Below are 20,161 nucleotides of genomic sequence, written 5' to 3'. Positions count from 1 at the left end.
GGCTAAAACTTGCCAGAAAATATACTCCCTCCATTCCTAAATTCAAGTATTTTTAGAGATTCCAATACGAACTACATACATATGTATATATGTACATATTTTAGAATATAGATTCACTCATTTTGCTTCGTATGTAGTCCAGATTGGAATCTCCAAAAGACTTATATTTAGGAACGGAGGGAGTAGGTCACAACTCACAAGTTCACAACATATTTTCCTTGTCTTAGCACAAAAGTCAAATAATGCACGGTAGGACCGAGGAGAAGGTCTATAATATTAGTCTTATCGGTTGTTCGTTATTCTATTAGAGAGAGAGAGAGAGAGAGAGAGAGAATTGACACCACCAAATTGTCTCCGTATATCTAAGCTATCTGAAAACCAATACCATATGTGAGAAGGAAATGGGGACGTCTATGGACAGCACGCAAGATCAGGCCAAAAAAACACAGTTTTCTAAAATATTACAAAGCATCCCAAAGATATTGACATTATGAATTGCTACGAACTTAAATGCTTAATACAATCAACAGAAGAGCTACCAGCATGCTTCTCCATTTTGAGCCAGTCCACCTATTGAGGACTTCTTGATTAAAACATGCAAACATTCTATATAGCCTGCAAAACAGGAGGTAAATGTCAGTAAATAATGTACAAATAATAATTTCAGTTGAGTTGAAAGGCTTAAATTGAAAACCAACAAATATATGCAGGCTTATTTCATACTGCTATTTTAATGAGCTCCAGTAACCTCCTTGTCAGCATCATAATATATCATCCAAAATCATATTAACAGTTCTGAGGCAACTATATACTACTTATGAATATAAATAATATGGCTAATAAACAAACCTTGGATTGTAACAGATCAGATAAACACTTCATGTTTCAAGGAATCGGATGGTGTGAGTATCGTCTGAAAGCTTTCTGGAGAAATAAGAATACAGAGGTGTTAAGCTCAAGGAAATAGAATGGCTCACCTTACACAAAGTCTAAGTTCACCATCATTACATGTATAAATGGGGAAAACACGGTATGAATAAGAGAAATAGCAAATAAAGATAGAGAGTTATTAAGTTCATCACACTGTTTATTTGCTTACTGTAGAAATTAGGCAACATCCCCTGAAAAAATTATTGAACCACTTGCTCATGCAATTTGCCACATTTTCTAATGTAGTGAAATTATTCCACTTAGACAACCGTAGCTGAACAGACCAACCCCAACCCCCATCCCGCTAACTCACAACCCTCAGGCTTCTCACTAAATCCAGTAACTCGTGTTCTAAATGAGCCAGTGATTGATGTCGTCATGGCAGGCCAGCAACAAGGGACAAGGGTGGCAACCGCTTTCCCATCTTAGTGGGAGTACCTCCTACTTCTATACTGGAACCACCATTCATTTTGGGCTCTACCACGACAACGCCATGCTCATGCGTTGCCTCAGAAATAGAAAGCTATGTTAAAAATTCAATAAAGTAAGCTGGTTGCAGCACAAACATTGTTAGTTGTACATATGTACATCAACAATGATAAGCATTAAGTTCCCTATTTAATAGTTCATACTATTCTGATAGGAGATTCAGAGTAGCTGGTGGTGCTGACCATGGGAGGAGGAACAGACGCCCTGAAGAAAAAGGTCAATATTTTTTAATTATGATTTCGATTTTAGTGGTATTCCCACATTCACTTGATCCAAATACCTCTAATTACTCGAGAACATTCATTTTACTGGACTAAGATACTATAAACACAGGGAAACATATATATTTAGGCACAATGATAGGATGGCCTACTATCTAACAAAGTTCAATGAGTATAGAACAAGCTTTGCATAATCAGATAGGAAGAATTTAAGTGGTATAACTGTACTTGGTAGCCTACAATAAAATCTTGTGCGAAGGGAGAAGAGAAACTAAAGGATGAGCTAAAAGACACAGCCGCAATATAAATAGATTATTTAAGGTTAAATAAAATCTAATCAACACCATGATTCGACAACCAAGAAATCAAAGTTTGGGAGTATCATTCCCAAAAATGTTTTGCTCGCCCACATAAAAAAGACATCACAGCGAATGAGGTCGGAACCTGGATAATATAAATGTGTTCAAAAATTAGTGAAGGGTGCATCAGGATTTCATAATCTATTAACTCTATGCTCCTTTATGTTGTCAAGATTTTAGACGATGTTCTTCCTAATGTAACAACTGACTTTGTAGAAAAAAAACAATAACCCTATAAATTCAATAAATATTAGTCATGTTATTCATATACTTCTATAGGTAACAAATTTCCAAACCAACGACTGTTAAATCTGCCAAACCAAACATTGCTAAATTTTTCAGACTAAATAAGAGGTAAGGGAGATATCCCTTTTGCACCTTGTCCACATTGCTGATGACAAAGGCATCTAGGTGGTGCTGATGAGCCTGTTCTTCTCGAGCAACCCTGCAGCCACCTCACCTCAAGCACCCTGCTACCTGCACCTCCTTCTCCGCGTCAGCATGGTGCCCACAGACCCGCCCCATCCATATCCCCGGATAAGAAAATCACCACCAACATCACACCTCTAGAAGAACATTGCTGCATTTATAGGCCAATGGTCAGCTCTAGTTGCTGCTCTATTATCCTCCTCCTTGTAATTCTTCATAGACTAAAGAGCAAAAAAACATTCAGAGCAAACTATATCCAGGCAATGAATTATATATATCAAAGATTAATCTTAGCAAGAGTGTACTTATGAGCGCTAAAGATGGGCTAATGCTTGCACTGGAGACCTTATATTGCCTAGTACGAGCACAAATATAAAAGAATAAAGGCCTTAATATGTGTAATCTGCATTAGAGTAAATAATTTTCTATGCTGAGTTTCCAAATCATCTCCGTAATTGAAAACCTGGATGGCTTCAATGTTAAAAGGAATAGCCTACGACTATGAGATGCTAAGCATGCTTTTCATCTGACCGAACTTCTCTGAACCATATACTCATACTATAGCCAAAAACCATTTGCACGCGTACATGATAAATTATGACATATGTTGGCGAGGAAACGACATGAAAAGCTGCTGCCACAGACTGGGTTAAGTGGACAGACCAACAATACCAAATCTAAACGAAAATAAACTATAATATCATTAAAAAGAATCCATTGCAAGAGCTTCTACAGACCTTGAAGTACAGCAGCAGTATTCAAACACCAACATCAAGCACCTTCAGCGAGGGATCCGGATTAAAAGACCAACATCGAGCACACATATATTTGATAGCTCCACCCCGAGTAAATTGCACAGAAGTACCACAATTGGGGCATTGGAAGCAGATTGATACCAAGTTTGGTAATTTTTACGTATCAGTACCAAGTCTGGGGCTAGACGTTACAAAAAGGTCTAAATCGCGTATAAACGTGTATTGACCGTGTATCTGACCGGCGGGGCCCGCCTGTCAGCTGCTGACGTGGCACTTTTTTTTGCAGAAACCCCCCCCCCCCCCCGCACCTCCTTCGTCCTCACGCGTGGCGAGGAGGAGGCCAGGGCGGGGCGGGGGTTACGGGAGGCGAAGGAGCACGGGCTCGAGGGGCTCCTCCCCTCGATCCAGATCGGGCGCCGCCGCGGAGGGGGGAGAGGCCACGACGCGAGGAGAGGCCGCGGCGGAGAGGGAAGGCGCGAGTAGAGGCCACGACGGCATGAGCAGATGCCGCGGCGGTGCGAGCAGGGGCAGCTCCGGCGCAAGCGGGGGCCGCGGTGATGCGAGTGGGAGCTCGGGCTCGAGGGATCCTCCCCTCGATCCAGACCGGGCGCCACCGTGCGGGGGGTTTCTGCAAAAAAATGCCACGTCAGTAGCTGACAGGCGGGCCCTGCCGGTCAGATACACTGTCAATACGCGTTTATACGCGATTTAGACCTTTTTGTACCGTCTAGTCCCAGACTTGGTACTGACATGTAAAAATTACGAAACTTGGTACCAATCTGTTTCCAATGCCCCAATTGTGGTACTTTTGTGCAATTTACTCCTCCACTCCAAAAGTATGAAATTCCTCACGTTGAATACCTATAAACAAAAGGTGAAATAAGGATCTCTTTCGGACGTATCAACGAAAAGAGGAAAGGTTATGTCAGAGACAAATCGAAATCATCGAAAGTTCAGCAGATCAGTCTTTCAACAAATGTACATGCAGAGCTGTTCTCTCGGGGAGTGAACTCCGAACTCTTCTGTTGCACCGAGACGGTCTATGCAGGTGCCGCCGCCGCCGGCGACGCCCTACCAGAAAAGATCATCTTCGAGTCGCGAGTTGCCGCACCCAACCCCAAGGACCTGCAGCACAACAACACGCAACATACGTGGCGGTGAGGTGTCGTGCTTCGACGGTAGCGAGTCCCTGGCCGCGGCAGGGTGCCCCTTTGGTAGCAAGGCAGCGCCGTCGGCGGTGGGCATCCCGATCCCATCAATGAGGCACGACCAGATCGACCTCTCACGCAGCCGGCCGCCGCCCTCGTTGCCGCACACAGAGGTTGCCTCCTCACCGGATCGGGTCGGAGCGGCGTCCCGAAAGAGAAGACCCACACGGTACCTGTCCCCTTGATCTACCTCTCCTAGAGCCATCCATCTGGACGAGATGTGGCCGAGGCAGATCTGGCCGCTGCCCCGCTGACTTGCGAGACTCGATCTGGGGCATCCCCGCTTGAGGGCGGGGAAGAGGGCAGCACTGGCGGGGAAGAGAGCAGCTATGTGTGGGGGAGACGGGAGAGGGCGGCTGTGCGCGGGCGTTCGAGGGGATCGAGGTGCGTACGATGGCGGCAAATGGGGATCGAGGGGATCGCGATAGGAGAGGTAGGCGGCGTGCGAAGGCGAAGGCGTACCTCAGCAGAGGTGTCCCGGTGGCGACCCGGAGGTCCACAACGATGGCGGCGGCACCTCCTTTAGGACCTCGGCGGCGGCGCCTCCACGACCCCTCGGAGCCGGCAAAGGGATCCACGGCTAGCGCCTGGGATCTGCCAGGCGGCGGCGTTCGCGTCGCGAATAGATCGAGGGGTCGTCGCTCCTTCACCATGATTACGAGGCATCGATCGTAGGGTTTTTTTGGCACGGTTTTTTTCCGGGAGGGTTGCGAGTTAACAGAGGTGGGAGGATGACAAAAAAACCGGAGGTGGGAGGATGACAAAAAAAACCAGCGAAATTAAACCGCGAAGACTATTCACCAAGTCATCCATTAGAAGTAGAGATTCTCTGGCTTCTTCCCCAACCAAGGCGATGTGTTTCAGCGCGAATTTGGCTGCTAAGCAATTGTGGGGGTCTGGCTCGTGCATTGGGCGGCACTGTTGGTGCCTTGAGCCCAGAGATCCCCGCCCGGACATGGGTCTACTAGCATCGTGCACCATCGACTTCGGCCAAGAGGGTCGGGTCATGGCCATGTCCGGCAACCTCAGCGTTGGCCCTGGTGCGCCGACCCCTGACTGGCATCCACATATATGCATTTCTTTTTTCCCCTTGTGTGTCATGTTGCATTGTAGTCTTTGTTAGGTATGCTAGGAATCACCCTATATTTGGTTTGGCTTTATTTATATTTTGACTGGACATACTTCTTTGTGTATTTTTGGAGTGAGGAACAGTGCACATGCTGGCCCAAAACGATTGAGAAAGAGCGGGTGAATCCAGAACGGGAGCGCCTCCGATCATCCCTCTTCATCGCTCCCCCACCATACCACTCGTCCTGCTCCAATTCATTCCCCTCCAAATCGGAGCATCGGATCAACCACACACGCCCTAGATCTCGGCCGCGCGGAGCCCGTACACGGCGCACCTCGGGATCTCAGGTACGCAATCAAACGGCGGACGCGGTGCGCGCTAAATTACTCTTATCTAGACATCATGATTCGAGAATTCTCTGTTTAGCGAGCACCTTGGTGATCAGAATACCTTCTGTATAGCCGTTTCGTGAATGATTTCGCGGTGATAGATGCATGCATGCATCCGTCCTCTTGAGAAAAATTGGTTATTATTTTTGTTCTTGCTGCATATTATTTTTGTCCTGTGACAAGATTATTGCATATCTTGCTGCATATTATTTATGCTTTTCCTAAGAAAAAGGGTGGAATGTCCCCCTCTTATGATTTTTTAATTATTGTATATGATATTTAGGATTATAATCTTACGTGATACTTGAAGAATTAGGAAGATGGAAGACCAAAATGCTCCAGATCTCTCACACTCATGTTTCTTATATGAATATAGATCTGCTGGATTGCTAATTCTTACATAATATTAGATCTAGTGGATTGCTAATTCTTACATAATATTGAAATTTCCTATTCTGTTGGAGGAACTAAAAAACATAAATCTCATGATTGTGGATAATTTAAGGCCTTACCTAGGTTTTTATTTCATGGTTAACTCAATTCCCCTTTTCATTATGCCCTTGGGGTTTTATTTACCCTTCTCGACGTCAATATGTTTGATTTGTTGTTTGCGTGATGCTAAATACAACAAATATCATTATACATTGACATTGTAGTTTGCTGAGTTAAACTAAATCATTAAAATGTGTGCACCTAATCTGCAGGATGGAAGAGGAGATAGAAACCCCTAGAGATCCGAAGCCATGTGGGCCTTTGGAGGAGTACCGCATTCCAGATTACGTCTTGAGACCAGATGCCCAACAAGTACTTGTTGATCATGCTCCACAGTGTCCTGTATTAGTGTTCATCAATTCTAAATCTGGCGGTCAACTTGGAAGTAGTTTGATCAAAACATACCGTGAACTTCTGAATGAAGCCCAGGTACTTATTCTGTCTTTGGATTTTGAATTTGGAATTGTTGTCAGAGCCACTGAGTTCTTTTTCAGGTTATTGATCTCTCAGAAGAGGCTCCGGATAAGGTTTTGCAGCGTTTATATGTGAATGTTGAAAGGCTCAAGATGGAAGGAGACATTCTTGCCGTTCAAATTTGGAGGACTATGAGATTAATTGTAAGTGATACCATCTTCAAGTTATATTATGCGAAGATGATGCCTTTCTTGGCTTTCCATTTCATGCTCTTGACTGAATAGATTTGGATAGGTTGCAGGTGGCGATGGTACAGCGAGTTGGTTGCTTGGGGTCGTCAGTGATCTTAAGCTTTCCCACCCACCTCCAATTGCCACCGTACCTCTGGGAACTGGAAACAACCTTCCATTTTCATTTGGATGGGTAGGTGATCAACTAGTGTGTACAGTATGTGTGTAAAACAAATTCCATTCATTTTTTATGCCTCAAGTTTGCTCCAACCATTAAAAGCCAAATCATGTTTCTTTATTCTCCATGGTTAAAGGTAGCAGAGAAGTGGTGATTCAGCTGAAGTCTGTGCCAATGCATGAACTAGTACTGTGCATGGCGTGAAGCCGTTATGTTTTAATGTTTTATTTGGTTTAAACTTTAAACTGCGGTACATGTAGAAGTTCTTTAATGTCTATTGGTTTCTTGCAGCTTGGATGCCAATGCTATTGGCTGACAAATTTAGCTCTTTCTTTCACACTTCCTATATGTAGGGAAGTATTATTATTCATCCTGAATTCTACATCGCAGGGAAAGGAGAATCCTTCTACAGACCAAGAGGCTGTAAAATTATTCCTTGGGCTTGTGAAGCATGCAAAAGAGATTAAAATTGATAGGTGCCACCTTAATATTTTCTTATTCAATTTATTTGATGCATGTAAGGCTTGCTCGAAAGATTTAAAAAAATGGTTACCTTGTCAACATTAACAACAATGTATATGCTTCGGTGCTAATTTTATCTCCTCATGCTTCATATATGTATTTCATGCATGCGCAAGGTACTAATCTGAAGCCCACTTTAATGTTTCAGCTGGCATCTAATTTTGAGGATGCGAGCTCCAAAAGAAGGTCCGTGTGAACCCATTGCTCCTTTAGAGTTGCCTCATTCACTTCATGCGTTCCACCGTGTGTCAAGTGGTGACTCCCACGATGTGGTAAGCATGTATTTATGCAAGTAATGGCGTCACACGTTTGGGCGTGGGTCAAGTAATTATGTCACACGATTGATGAACATTCTTGTGATTTAGCACACTTTTGGTCTAAAACCACAGTGAAAATAAAGTTATCTCACCATCACTTCATGTAATTCAAGGATCGTTGCCCAACACGGAAGGAAACATATGCAATACCATATATGAAGGGAACAACCCACACAACACCCGGAGACAACATCTCTTCACTTCAAGAGAATCTCTGAACTGTAGGAGCAATATTAACACACCGAGACAGCATCTCTTCACTGCAAGAGAATCTCTATATCTGAACTGTAGTAGCAATATAGACACACCAAGACACCAAATTTTTACGTGGAAAACACCCAAGTTGGGGTATAAACCTAGGCCCAGTCCTGAGATTTTGGGTGCCCGGGGCCAAACTAGAACAGGGGCCCTTTAATATAAACATCAAAATAATCAATATATGCCTATATACAATTTTATCAATAAACATTTAAAATGCATCGAAAACAATATCCATGTTAAGTAATTTATAAATGTTATCAAGAGACATACTTGATCTAAATTCTAGTGGTCACAGTGATTGGTGAGCGCGGTGTAGTTTCCTCCTGGCGACTCGGCCTCTCGATGTGGCCACGCGGAGGCGATGATGGGGGCATCATCAGCCAAGACGCACGAGAGATCAAAGCATTGGTCATAGAAGATCAAGCGTTTGCCGCTAGAGGTAGCACATGATATCAAGCCAAATTGCGGCTACCATCTTATGAGCCAAATTACACTTGCGATGTTGCAATTTGGTATGGTAAAACCGATAGCAAAGAAATTTCTATGAATTAAAATGCAAAATCAGCAAGATAAGAAATAGAATGGGCCTATATGAACATATGAAGGTCAAAATTTAATATATAAAATATGCATCACTAAATAAAGTTAATACAACAGTGAGCCGACAATTTATAACATGGAATCAATTTGAAAAATATATATGAATAAATATTGATTCAAAGTAGGGAGGACAAGAGTACCGAGAGTGTCGTCCCTGTTCGCTATTCCCTAGTATCGATTTTTAGGATCAATTAATAGTTTTTTTAGACAATGATCAATTGATAGCATTTTTTAAAGGGAAGGATCAATTGATACCTAATTCCATCTTCTAGAAAGGAATGGCTTTACTGAACTAGTGTGCCATCTGCCCCAGCCTGACCCATCACCATCTTTTTTTTTAGGAGTGACCCACCACCATCTTATTCTTTTTGGAACTGACCCACGACCATAGTAAAGTAAGAAAAAGGCCCAAGGCCCAGTCTACTCATGGGAAGAAATAACATTTCAGTCTTCTCCGTGGAGATGCTGAATAGCTTCTCGACCTTCAATGGCGCCTCCAGGAGTGGTTGCCGATTGTAGTACAGGTGCTCACACATAATAAACCATAGTACGAAGCCATCCAAATCTTCTTTCTTTATTATCATAGATGAGATATAACAAGTTCTTCTCTAGGTAGCACTATAGACTCTCATACATCAAGATTTCTATATCTTGGATGACAACAAGATTTGTGGTTGCAAGAGCTAGTGGTTGGAACAATCTCACCAAACATGGTGGAACCACAGCTTGAAGGAGACAAGATGGTGGATCTGAACTTCAAAACTTTAGAGTGAGACCCCTTCGCTCGATGGCAAGTTTTTTCCTTCAATTTTCCTCTCCCTCCCTTTATCTGTTGATTTTCTCTTCTCTTCTCCAATGGAGGCTAACGTGATATTTGTCACTTGTTGTTGGTTGTTGGATGGGAGGCCCCTTTCCCTTGTGCAAAGTCAAATGTCTTTAGGTCATTAACCCTAATCGGTAGTGGGCACTTGCACAACTTTGGCCTGCGTAAAGGCTTCAAAGGTTCATCTCCTCACAACCCACATGAGGACATGTCAACAAATCCCCCCTCTGACCCATGAGGTGGGCTCGTCATGCCCTTTATCTTGCAACATGCTTGTAGCTTCTCGCTTGGCAATATCCTAGTCATCATATCCGAACCATTCTTATTGGTAAGGATCTTTCAAGTTGTAGCAACTTGGAATTCATGATATCTCAAATCCAATTATACAAGAGTGATAGCTTGAATTCTTGGCAAGGTGAATAACACTTTGACTGTTGCAAACACATCATACTTCTCTTGCTTCATGCTTATCTCCCGCAAAAAGTTCTTTATCCACAACATTTCCTTGCATGCATCAGCCAAAACTATGTACTCAACTTCTACGGTCGACGTCAAAACACATTTTTGCAATCTTGATTTTCATGACACTGCCCCCTGCATAAGTCACCAGGTATCGTGAGGTTGACTTCCTATGGTCAATGTCACCATCATAATCTGCATGTGTATAGCAATGCAATACATGATCACCACTTTCAAATCATAAACATGATTTTGAAGTTCACTTGAGATACCTAGAACATTTCATTGCATTCCAACAGGATTAGCCTGAATTTTTCATGAACCGATTAACAACTCCAAATGCATAGGCGATATCAGGCCTAGTGCACACCACACCATGGCATACATCAAACTGCCCAAAACACATTGGTATGGTACTAAACTTATTTCTTCTTTCTCCTTCTTCCTTGTAAGACATTGTTTAGCAGCCAGTTGGTGATGACCTGCAAACGGAGAGTTAGAAGATGTTGCATCTTGTTGAAAATTTTAAGTACCTTCTCAATGTATCTTTCCAGTGGGAGCCAAAACAACTTGTTTGATCTATCACGGGAGATTTTCATGTCAAGCATTTGCTTAGCTGGTCCCAAATCCTTCATGACAAATGATTTACTCAATGACTTCTTGAGGAGAGCAATCATCTTTGTACCATTCCAAACAATCAACATATCATCAAAATAAAGCAAGAGAATAATGAAATCACCCTCGGCATACCTCTTCATAAGGACACAATGATCGGGTTGTGCTTTATGTAACCAAGCCCAGTCATAATAGAATCAAACTTCTTGTACCACTGCCGAGGAGCTTGCTTCAAACCATACAAACTATTTTCAATTTGCAAACTAAGTGCTCCTTGCCTAAAACCATGAATTCCTTTAGGTTCTCCATATATATCTCCTCCTCTAGATCATCATGTAGGAATGCTTTCTTCACATCAAGTTGCTCAATTTCCTATCTGTGGTGACCACCGGAGCATTGTAATCAATACCCATTTTCTGTTTAAAACCTTCCAGGATCAATCTAGCCTTGTACCTTGGATGTGAGGTGTCTTTCCCTTCAGCAAACTCACCAACTCAAAGGTGCCATTCTCATACAGGGATTTCATATCATCCTTCATGGCTTCCAACTATTCATTCTTATACTCACCAGGCATTGCCTTCTCATAGCATGAGGACTCACGTGCATCACTCAACACATATTGATGTGGTGGATACTTGATGGAAGGTAATATACCTCTTTTGCTTCTTTGTTGTTGCACCTGCGTTGAATCAGGTGGACCATCATTGGCATCATCATTATAAGGCTTCTCTAGTTTCCTAATATTTTCAATTGTTTCATCTTCGACAAACAACACATTTGGCTTCTCACAATCTTCCTATTGGTTGGATCACACAATCTATGACCAAACTCTTCATTTGGTCGGCTGAGTTAGATGCACTGCTTTGTCTTGCTATCAACCTTCGACCCCTCGTCCATTGGAACATGCACTGCAGCCAAAAACCTTCAAGTTCTTGTATGGCACCTCTTTCCCTGACCAAACTCTCTGAGTAATATCACGTGCAACATGAAGTGAGGGAGATAGATAGAACATACACATTGTTCATTAATGCTTCAACCTGAATGGATTAGGTAAATTAGCATGAGAGAGTATTGTTGTGACCATCTCTTTGATTGACCTGTTCATTATCTCTGCAAGTCCATTGAGCTAAGGTGTCTTTGGTGAACTCTTCTCTAGCCTGATGCCATACTACTCTTCTCTAGCCTGATGCCATACTTTCTGCGATGCCTCTCAAAAGGACCTTCATATTCACCACCATTGTATTATCTCACACACTTCTTTTAACTTTCACATGGAACACCTTGAAGGCTTCGAGCAAATGATGCTTGTTTTCCATCACATATACAAAAACTTTTCTGGAATGGTCATCAATGGAAGTCACAAATTATAATGCTCCATGAAGGGATTATTTCAGTCATAGAGCAAACATGAGTGTGCATAATATCAAGAGCATTATCCGCATAGTTTGGCGGGAGTTTACAAAATGTAACCCTTGTTGAGGCACGCGGAACGCTATGCTAGCACAAAATAAAAATTTCTACCGCGCAACCAAGATCATAGTGCTGGGGATAGATCACGGATCAGGTTTTACTATTAGACACACAGTCATGGTAGTGAAAGTACAATTGGTGGTGCGTGTGTCTGATCAACCTAGTCACCTCCTCGTGTAGCCGATCTCTCGTGAATAGTTCCTCCCAGATCCCTTGAATAACTCCTTGCCGTTCCCGTGAACGGTTCATCCAAGCACCACATATGTGATGCCTCCAAGATATCCACATATACGAGGAGTAGCGTCGGGCGGCTACCGCTCGGTCCGGTCACGTGACATATGGGCGTGGGAAGTGGCGGCAGCGGTGGCTGTGGTGGGAGAGAAAAGATCAACCCTAAAAGGTGTTCCCACTCCCCTTTATATAGATCCCGACGTGGACTGAACACTTGAAGCTCACTAGGAGTCCACACCCAATTTCCACTCAGATCCAATCCGAATGGCTCCCGCCCCTTAAGTGTGCGGCCCTATAGGTTCACCTACACATGGACACCACCCGAGTCGATAGTTGGTAGTGGCTCCTACCAGAACATGCCAACTCCCATGTGTGCATAAAGTTGGTTCATGAACCTCGACAATATGTCATATGCAACATTCCTTTTGCCTCACAATATATGTTGTTGAGCAGAGCTCAAGGCGAGTACTTGTCACCCTTGTGGTAGCTCGACCTCTCCTCGAAACCGTGATACAGATTCCTGAACCGGGTTAACACTTAACCCAAGTCACATGACCATGCTTTCTGAATCTGATCAACTGAGAGGCCCTGGAGAATATCTCTCCATATCGGAGGGGTAAATCCCATCTTGGTCAACCATGTCTCGTTGCATATCTCACGACTCACCCAAAAGCTACCTTTATAACTACTTAGTTGCGGAGTAGCGTTTGATAGACCCTAAGTGAGTCGATCCTCATCCTGAGAACATGTGAGGTCCTCAAGTCAAATTATGCTAATGTATGGCCATGCAAACTAAAGCCCAAATAGTAGCCCATCCACCCATTCTAACCATCAGTTTAGAGGCAGGAGGCCTACAAGTTTGATATTTCTTTAAGTCTGTGTGTTTATCTGATCCAAAATCTATCTCCCAATTCGCTAATCGCTAGGGTTTCTTGCCGCCGCTCAATGGCTCGCTGCACCCCCAATCCCGCTCGCCAACAGCCAGGCGCTGCTCCCGTTCGCCGGTGCCGCCGACGCTAGGAGACTACTAAGGCAAAGATGCAAGTTGCTTCCATGTAATTAACCGCTTTGTTTATTCAGCCATCTAGCCATGTCATTGATTCCATCGAGTATACAAGCATGATCTAAGGCTTGAAAGGTACGCTGGCGTACACTATACTAGTACCTGGTTCAGTCTGTTTTATGGATTACTACCTAGCAGCCTATTAGTCAAGCATGTAAGACGATATGTTAATTTTTACCGATAAGAAGTTTCTTTAAAAACCCAATAAACATTGCTGCTTATTGATATCCTTCTATTTTATAATTAAATTTATTAGTTGTATGTTTGATCTATCTTTGGTACAATATTTTACGAGCTAAGCTTTAGATTCTATTTGTAAAAATAATTGTTTAAGGAAGTCGTTTATAACTCGTCACGGGCTGTGAAAATTTAAATTTCCGACTCGCCCCCCTATGTCTAATTCCTGGCTCCGCCCCTGATCTCACTGCGACTCGTAGTGGGTCTCATTGCGTCTCATAGTGGGTTTGTCTGCTCGGTGATCTCCATCCCCGAGTCCATACTATCGGGTTGGCATCTCTATGCCCATGACTTGTGAAACATAGTCATCAACCGAATCGTATACTAGTCAAAGGGTGTGTGTCCGCATAACCTTATCGACTATGGACCATTAAAAAAAATCAGATAATATATAGTCTCACAAACAAGTCACATATTTATTGATACATATCAGTGATGTTGTTCAAGGAAAATACAAATAACTCATGAATACATAAGTAAATAATCATCATTAGATTGCCTTTAGGGCATGTCTCCAACAACCCTATGTTGATACAATCAAACTTGCCCACAGATAATAGATTCTACTTTATATCCGGAACATGTCTCACGTCATCGAGCACCAACCTGCAACCTGTGTTGACGAATGGTGGACGAACCACTACTCCCATCCTCACTTGGCTAGTAATGCCACTAGTGTAGGATTTGAATTACTCTTTGTGTGATGTAATGTGAAAGGCCGCACCTGAATCCACAACTCATTGCATCATCACGGACAACATTATAAAATTCTTCATCTTCAATAACTAAATAGTCCTTATCTTGTGCAATCATGGTCGAGTTATTCTTAGCTTTTTGCTCGATTTTGTTTGCATGTTTACCCTCTGCAAGCTCTTTTTTGTATTTCTTGCAACCACTCTTGTGTTCCCAGATTACCCCAATGAAAGGAAGTAAACTCTTTTCTCTATCTTGACTTTGATCTCCCTGGATTAACCCATGCCTTGCTGAAATCGTGCATGACTGCGTTCACGGTTCTCCTTATTCCCATGGGTTTTAGCCAAATACACATCAGCAGAAGAGGCGTCATTCTCACCCTTTTCCTTCTTTTTGTCTTCTTCATTCAACATACTATTCTTCACCATTTCCAATACCAGCTTACCATCCGGAGCTGAATTGCCAAGTGACATGATGAGGGTGTTCCAACTATCAGGCATGGAACTCAGCAACAATAATGATTGCGCCTCGTCCTCAAAGTTGATCTTCATGGTCGAGAGTTGATTTATATGGCATTGGAAGACATTCAAGTGCTCAATCACACTGCTGCCATCTCGGCACTCAATCTTTGCAAGTATTTTGACTACCGGGGCCACCATGGATTCTTCTTCTCATACATGGATTCCAACTTCTGCCACATCACATACCTGTTTGTTTGATTTACAACATGGTGGAATATATTACGATTGATGTACAAACGAATCATATATACCACTTTTCGGTTCAACACTCTCCATTCTTCTTCCATGACACTGGTAGGTATATTATCTTTCACAACTGGCTCATATAAATCCTTCCAGCAAAGGATGTCTTACATCATGGGCTTCCAGCAAAGGATGTCTTACATCATGGGCTTCCATGGACATTGTGAGCAGCAACTCCAACAACAACCAAGCAACCGGGATAAGCAAACCTCCTGGGAAACCTATCTCTGATAGCACTTTGTTGTGAATTAGCATACTTATGGTTTAAAACTGCAGCGGAAACAAAATAATCTTGCACCACTTAATGTACTAACTCAAGGGTCGTTGCTCAGCACGGAAGGAAACATATGCAACAACCTATATGGAGGAAGCAACCCACACAACAAATAATCATTGTCCAAGTCAAGAGAACCTCTGAACTGCAATAGCAATATCAACACACCGAGACACCAGATATTTACACAGAAAACCCCAAGTTGGGGTAAAAATCACGAGCCGAAGCCACCCTAATCTTCTAGGCTCTCTCGAGATTTCTCTATCTTGGATGACAATAAGATTTGTGGCTGCAAGAGCTAGGGATTGGAAGAATCTAACCAACATATTGGAACGACAGCTTGAAGAATAAAAACCTTTGGGGATGAGATACCTTTGCTCGATGGCAAGCTTATTTCTTTAATCTTCCTCTCCTTCCTTTATCTCTTGGCTTTCTCTTCTCTTCTCCAATGGGGGCTAACCTGAAATTTGTTGCTTGTGTTGGTGGCTTCTGTATGGGAGGCTAGACATCCTGCTTTCCCCTTGTTCAAAGTCTAAAAATGTCCTTAGGTCACAACACTAATTGGTAGTGGGCTCTTGCAAAACTTTGGACTGACTAGAGTCTTAAAATGGTCATCTCCTCACATCTCACATAAGGAGGATCCCAACACGCATGTCGAGAAAAAATATATCTTTATGCAAGTATTTCTTATGGTATTATGTTTCTTGATAAATATGTTCCATCAAAGTAAGACAACTTGTTACCAAATCTAATTCAAAGTTTCCATGTTTGTTTTTCCTTGTTTCTCCAGGAAGGTTACCACACATTCCGCGGAGGATTTTGGAATTACTTTAGTATGGGTAAGGGTTTCTCTATGTATCTACCTAATTTATTGCCAACATGAACCACATACCGTACGCTTTCTACTTGTTTAACTGTTTATGAATGAACTTTATGTATGTACCCTACAGTGTCTAGCTGTTTAATTCCATAGCAGATTAAAAATCTCAAGTTCCTTTCATGAACCCTCAAGCATATATTGCTGTGAAAAACCTGGGTTGTCAGACATGATGATCATGTTTTTGCATGTTGCAGGGATGGATGCAGAAATATCTTATGCATTTCATACTGAAAGGAAGAGAAATCCAGATAAATTCAAAAATCAGCTGACAAATCAGGTTTCTTTTTTTGTATTCTTCAGGAGACAATCTCCTTACCATCCCGTGTTGTCGATTAGACAAATGACCAGATAGTGCTTTTCAAGTTATGCCGAGCCTTGTGAATTGTTAATGCAATCATCTATACAGGGACAATATGCTAAGCTTGGACTTAAACAAGGATGGTTTTGCGCTTCTCTAAGTCATCCGTCTTCGAGGTAGTTTGTTGATTGGATCCAACCCCTAATTTTATATGAAAAACAGAACACAGAACTCCAAGAGCCCTGCCAATAAAGTGCAAGGGGAGTGTACTTTACAAGCCACATTTCAAGGCTAATTTATTTATTTGTAATTCAGATCAAGTCTTCAGCTTATTTCTTGACTATTTTAGGTTACAAAAGGTTATACATTACATATTTGTGAAGTTGGTATCTTCATCTCCTTTGTTGATAAGCTGGAATGCTTTGTTCCAGGAATATTCCTCACTTTGCAAAGGTGAAGGTCATGAAAAAGCCTGGTGGCCACTGGGAAGAACTACAAATTCATCACAGGTGAACTTTGATGTCTTCCAGTTCACTACAGTGCATTTTATTCTATTCTTGTATACTGTAATTTAAGCATACATGCTTACAAATATGATGGAATTTTTTGGTCACTCTGTTCTTCTGTTCTGTCTTACAACATACTCTTTGTGGTCTACTTATATCATGACATCATTTCTGTAACATTCTTGGGTAGTAGATGGAGTTGTAATCTGTGCTACTTTATCTCTTGCAGCATTCGATCAATCGTCTGTGTGAACCTACCTAGTTTTTCCGGAGGTTTGAATCCATGGGGCGATCCTGGCGCAAGGAGAATAAATGTGAGTTCCCATGCGCCATGCCCCATCAATTTTTGTTTGAGCTGCATGTTGATATGATTCATATGTTTTCCGTGGCAATGTGCAGACGGAGTTCACACTGCCTTACGTCGATGATGGCCTTATTGAGGTTGTCGGGTTCCGCGATGCTTGGCACGGGCTGGTTCTGTTGGCTCCTAATGGGCACGGCCATCGCCTTGCACAGGTATGAAGTGTTTCTTTCGTCCCTCCCGTCCTGTTGGCATCTCACAACTGAATATAGACAAGATTGCTTGCTACAGTGCATTAATGTGTTTTTGCAACTTCCTGCATCAAAACTCTCTTCTTCCCACCCTGCAATCTCATGCTGGCATCTTGCAAAACCAGGCCCACAGGATCCGCTTCGAGTTCCACAAAGGCGTGGTGGACCACACCTTCATGAGGGTCGACGGGGAACCTTGGAAGCAGCCCCTCCCAAAGGACGATGACACTATTGTCATTGAGATCTCACACCAAGGCCAGGTGACCATGCTAGCAAACGAACCCTGCAAGTCAATGAGCCTCAGTGACCCGTTGTCGTCACACGGCCACAACGACCACAGTGACGAACACAAGAACGACGTGGATGACGAGGAGTGGGAGGATGGCAGGAGGAAGTTTGGGGCTGCGGAGACCTTCAAGCTCCCTGATGAGATCGACATTGCTCATCTCAGCTGAGCTGCATATCCATTCTTATGACAAAGATCATATCTTGCCGGTTCACAATATTTGTCCAGTAAAGTGATATCACTATATGCAAATAGCTTCATGCAAAACCCTGTATAGCTGGAGTTTAGTGAACCAAGCGCGGAGCAGCTATTTTTATTTGTTAATGCAACTTTGTATAGATTCAGAATCTTGATAGAAACGTGCAACTTATTCCTTACAGAATTGTACTCCTGTTTTCTATAGGTCCGTCGCCTCGTTATTAATTTATAGAGGGCAGATGTTGGAGTGAGGCTTGTTCAAAAATATTTTTAAGTTCCATTTTTTAAAACAAATACACAATTACTTCTAGATGTATACTGTATGTGTGTAAATTTTCATAATGAAGTATTTTCTTTGTGAGTTGTATAAAAAATCAGGTACTTTTATAGTGAATAGTACATCGAAACTGCCAAATGGAGGCCTTAATTTGATAGCTGCAAAATTCTAACTTTTTAGTTTTTCTGAAAAAATTACACATATACCTAGAGACATAATGTACATGTGTAAATTTTCAGGTCAAAATATGTTAAAATGAGAGGTACACAAAAAACATAAATCTAAAGCTTTTTAGCATATGTATTGTTCACCCTCAAAGTCCATGAAAGTTTTTTGTGCAGCTCGCAATTCAAGGTGTCTCATCCTGATATTTTATACACATCGCATTACATCCCTGTATAAATATGTATTTTTTAGAATATTTGAAACTAAAAAGATTGAATTTTGAAATTTTTGAAATTAAGGCCTTCGTGGAGCTCGGTGTCCAAAATATCCTACTCTTGAAATACATAGTTTGTTACCTTTGTGGAGGTCGCATAAGAATATATTTGTGTATTATTTTTCAGAAAGTCTTGCAACAATGCAGCTGAACATTAGGACAAGAGAAAGACCTTATGATCCATATTGTGCAAGAAGTAGTTGTTGCCATACAATTAGGATGCACATGAAGCTAAATATGAACGAGAGCTCTCCTATGGACTAATGGGAGTGCATCTAACTTGCCTGCTCATGAAGATCTAGAGCTCATTTTAGGAGGCTCATCATTGGAGTATACAAGCCAAGTTCTATAATGTGAAGTTCCCCAGTGGTATGTATGAAATCATGTACTCTCGATAATGGAATGCAATGAAGTGGTGTTACTTTGAAGCACTCATGAAATTTTCTAGTATGAGCACTTAACGTTACTTTGAAGCCCTTTTGCATGTGTACTGTAAAAAGGATACCGGTGTTGCTCCTTCTTTTTCACACACACTTTTTTGGTGCCTCCTTGACACATTTTTTTTATTATTTGGACTATTTTCTAAAAAAAATGGATCTCTTATTTTCTAAGGTAGAAGCAACACCTTTCAATAATGATCATTACTCAACTTCATCCAAATGCAAGCATAGCTCTTGCTATGAACATGAAAGAATCCCTCTACATGATACCTCTGGCAGTGTACTTGGATAGCAATGATCTAGCGTAACAATGTTTATAATGAAAAAAATGGAAAAGTCATAAAAAACACAGTGCCAGCTATAATGACCATGCAAAGCATATGATAATGACAACATATCTCTATCATGTAACATAAATGGGAGTGCATGGCAATTTACTCTGAACGACTATGAAAATGCCATAAGTAGTTAGGTATGGTGGCTGTTTTGAGGAGATGATTGAGTTTATGTGTAGGAGAACAAGTGAAATTTCTTCCACGGGGTTTGGATGTACTAGCGAATGATGCACCATGCCTCAATGTGAGAGCGAGCAATGCTCACTACCAAAGAGGCTAGCAATAAAGGTTTAATGTAGTTCAAGCTCAAAGCTCAAGGACTTATGTTAATCATAAATAACTCATCAACCAAGTAGTGGCTCACGACATTACTAGAGCATAGTACAAACAAGCCAAGTATCCCATTTGGTTTGATTGGTAGGTTCAAGAACATCGTTCGCACCCGGCCGCATCAATGA

General features: G+C 42.1%; 1 protein-coding gene and 1 long non-coding RNA gene across 8 annotated transcripts; one reads left to right on the top strand and one right to left on the bottom strand.

Annotated features, from left to right (window-relative positions):
- Nucleotides 1-432: 432 nt before the first annotated feature.
- On the bottom strand, nucleotides 433-5,101 carry LOC123163708 (uncharacterized). Of its 7 annotated transcripts, none has more exons than XR_006481968.1 (7): nucleotides 4,854-5,101; nucleotides 4,166-4,308; nucleotides 3,898-4,044; nucleotides 3,166-3,811; nucleotides 2,378-2,579; nucleotides 850-924; nucleotides 433-615 (listed from the first exon to the last, which is right to left on the bottom strand). It is a non-coding gene; the product is annotated as an uncharacterized lncRNA (long non-coding RNA). The 7 variants fall into 7 exon arrangements; XR_006481969.1 differs by having other exon boundaries at nucleotides 3,934-4,044; XR_006481973.1 differs by having other exon boundaries at nucleotides 3,959-4,044.
- A 486-nt stretch (nucleotides 5,102-5,587) lies between these two features.
- On the top strand, nucleotides 5,588-18,500 carry LOC123163707 (diacylglycerol kinase 5). The gene is made up of 13 exons (XM_044581064.1): nucleotides 5,588-5,807; nucleotides 6,554-6,770; nucleotides 6,836-6,958; nucleotides 7,050-7,178; nucleotides 7,554-7,639; nucleotides 7,834-7,957; nucleotides 16,283-16,331; nucleotides 16,567-16,649; nucleotides 16,779-16,846; nucleotides 17,102-17,179; nucleotides 17,406-17,490; nucleotides 17,576-17,692; nucleotides 17,854-18,500. Exons 2-13 carry the CDS (start codon nucleotides 6,555-6,557, stop codon nucleotides 18,181-18,183), a joined length of 1,488 nt encoding a protein of 495 aa, XP_044436999.1. The 5' UTR covers nucleotides 5,588-5,807; nucleotide 6,554; the 3' UTR covers nucleotides 18,184-18,500.
- Nucleotides 18,501-20,161: the final 1,661 nt, after the last annotated feature.

This window comes from Triticum aestivum, chromosome 7D (assembly GCF_018294505.1).
Source record: "Triticum aestivum cultivar Chinese Spring chromosome 7D, IWGSC CS RefSeq v2.1, whole genome shotgun sequence".
In the NCBI taxonomy this organism is placed as follows: domain Eukaryota; kingdom Viridiplantae; phylum Streptophyta; class Magnoliopsida; order Poales; family Poaceae; genus Triticum; species Triticum aestivum.
The sequence above is the reverse complement of the archived record's forward strand: the minus strand, read 5'-3'. Positions and strand labels throughout refer to the sequence as shown.